This window comes from Acyrthosiphon pisum, chromosome X (genome assembly GCF_005508785.2).
Source record: "Acyrthosiphon pisum isolate AL4f chromosome X, pea_aphid_22Mar2018_4r6ur, whole genome shotgun sequence".
Taxonomy (NCBI): domain Eukaryota; kingdom Metazoa; phylum Arthropoda; class Insecta; order Hemiptera; family Aphididae; genus Acyrthosiphon; species Acyrthosiphon pisum.
Genome location: NC_042493.1, coordinates 119,881,885 through 119,883,936, shown reverse-complemented (window position 1 = coordinate 119,883,936; position 2,052 = coordinate 119,881,885). Strand labels below are relative to the sequence as shown.

Below are 2,052 nucleotides of genomic sequence, written 5' to 3'. Positions count from 1 at the left end.
CAGTGTCGGCCTGGGATCTAAAGGGCCCAGGAGGCAAATTATTCAAAGGGCCTCTCAAAAATACCAAATCTCAAAAAAATAATTTGAAAACGTTTTATAGATATTTATCACATAATATGGATCGATATACATAGTAATATAATATTGATCAAACATCACAGTACGTATTTCAACATAATCATAGATTCAAAAATTATCATATAATTGTATTATTACAACGGACTAAGATATTATTATGATTTTAGTATCATTAAAATAATAAAATGTATATTATATTATTATTATTAAATTATTTAGTGGATCCAAACGCATACTACTGGGCTATATATAGTAGGTACATTTTGGTAAATAATTTCATTTATTTCTTGAAAAATACCGCAGGTCGGGGCCTCGGAGGCGATCATCGCCTCCTAGCCACCTGGGCCAGGCCCACACTGGTCAACAGTTTAAAAGTTAAGGTTGAATAGGTCGACGAGTTCGCTATAAATAACAACAGTTGGTTTATATTCCGATTCGCTGTGTACGGCACAATTTAAGTTCATAGCAATCTAAACGGACGGCAATCAGAAATACTTAGGTGCTCGTGACTAATTTTGTTGTTTGTTTCCGAGTTCGGTAATCGCGACAAAGACTGTTGTATTGTTACGTATGACAATACATATTAATTATTATATTCATAATATATAGTCTTCTACATGATCAATTTTCGAAAGTCGTACAATAGTGAAACAGAGAGGAAAACACTCGTATACGAGTATATATATATTGTACAATTGTAGTACCTAAGTAATGTTGTACTACTGTACATAAAACATTTCATTTAGAAATTTATTACCTATTTGTAGTCTGCTGTAATGGATATAAGCTTGGTGGATATTTTTTTTAAAAGTGTAGCTGTGGCCAAAATTCCGCGTATGAGAAATTCTATAAAAGTTTAATTTTAGGTATTTACTTATTGTTAATAATTTTACTACAGCTTTTACTAACGTCATTGCTTTAAGTATGTTTTAGATATTTATTTTTTATATTATTTTAATAAATCAACATCTAATAGCATATTATAACATAAATGACACGATATTTTACAATAGAAATAACAGTTTAAGAAAAAGATATAAGAATTATTTACCTAGATAGTTAACTAATAATGAAAATAAACAATATAAATTACATATAGTTATAATTTAAAAGTTTACAAGTCGACCAAACTATTTGTTTATACTAATAGTTATTAATTAATGTTGCTCAAATTTTTAGAATATAATATTATAATACTGTTATATTTATTGAAACAAAAGCTACCTATGAATAATACAACTTAAAATAAACATAGAAATTAAATTACATATTAATATTTGATTGAACATTTTAATATAATTTTATGAAATAGGTACATTTTTTTAAATCATCAAAGATTTTGTTGATTACGATTTATACGAGTTAGAACATCCGTTAAAAAAAAAACCACAATAATATCACATTACGCGCCATTGTCTTGGATACACGATTGTCGTACTACGATATTAAAACCTTTTATTTATTTTTATTTATAATAATAATAAAACACTTATTTTTTAAAATTAGACTTAAAATTTAGGCACACGTTACAAAATTATATAAGTGCCTACGCTAAGTGAAAATCCTCAACTATGAACAATTCAAGTCAAAACGTGCCAAAAATTCAACACTTTGATCCTAAGTTTTTACAAGACATTAAAATAGGGAAACCTTTGGATTATTCGTCCAAAAACCTCAGGACGCTTGACAGTAAGAATATACGCAAATTAGACTACCAATTGAACACTGTTCACACCATCGGTGTAGTGCAGTGGCGTAGCCAGGATTTTTTTTCGGGAGGTGCTGATCAACTTTTACACTTTTACACATTAAATACGTACTAGCACAATTAGATAGCTGAAAAGTGTTAATACATATTGTACATTTTTAAATATTTTAAATACAATTTAAGACTTTTTGAGCTACTATCATAGACCATTAAAATAATTTTTAACATTTCGGGGGGGGGGGGGTCCTAGTTTTGATTTCCGAGTT

General features: G+C 28.5%; 1 protein-coding gene across 1 annotated transcript in view; it reads left to right on the top strand.

Moving 5' to 3' along the window:
• Window positions 1-1,527: 1,527 nt before the first annotated feature.
• The window catches only part of LOC100575374 (leucine-rich repeat-containing protein 51-like), a 4,204-nt gene continuing 3,679 nt past the window's right edge, over window positions 1,528-2,052 (top strand). The window contains exon 1 of the mRNA XM_003244390.4: window positions 1,528-1,767. Coding sequence (XP_003244438.1) covers window positions 1,650-1,767 — 118 coding nt within the window. The 5' untranslated portion in view covers window positions 1,528-1,649. The remainder of the gene's footprint in view (window positions 1,768-2,052) is intronic.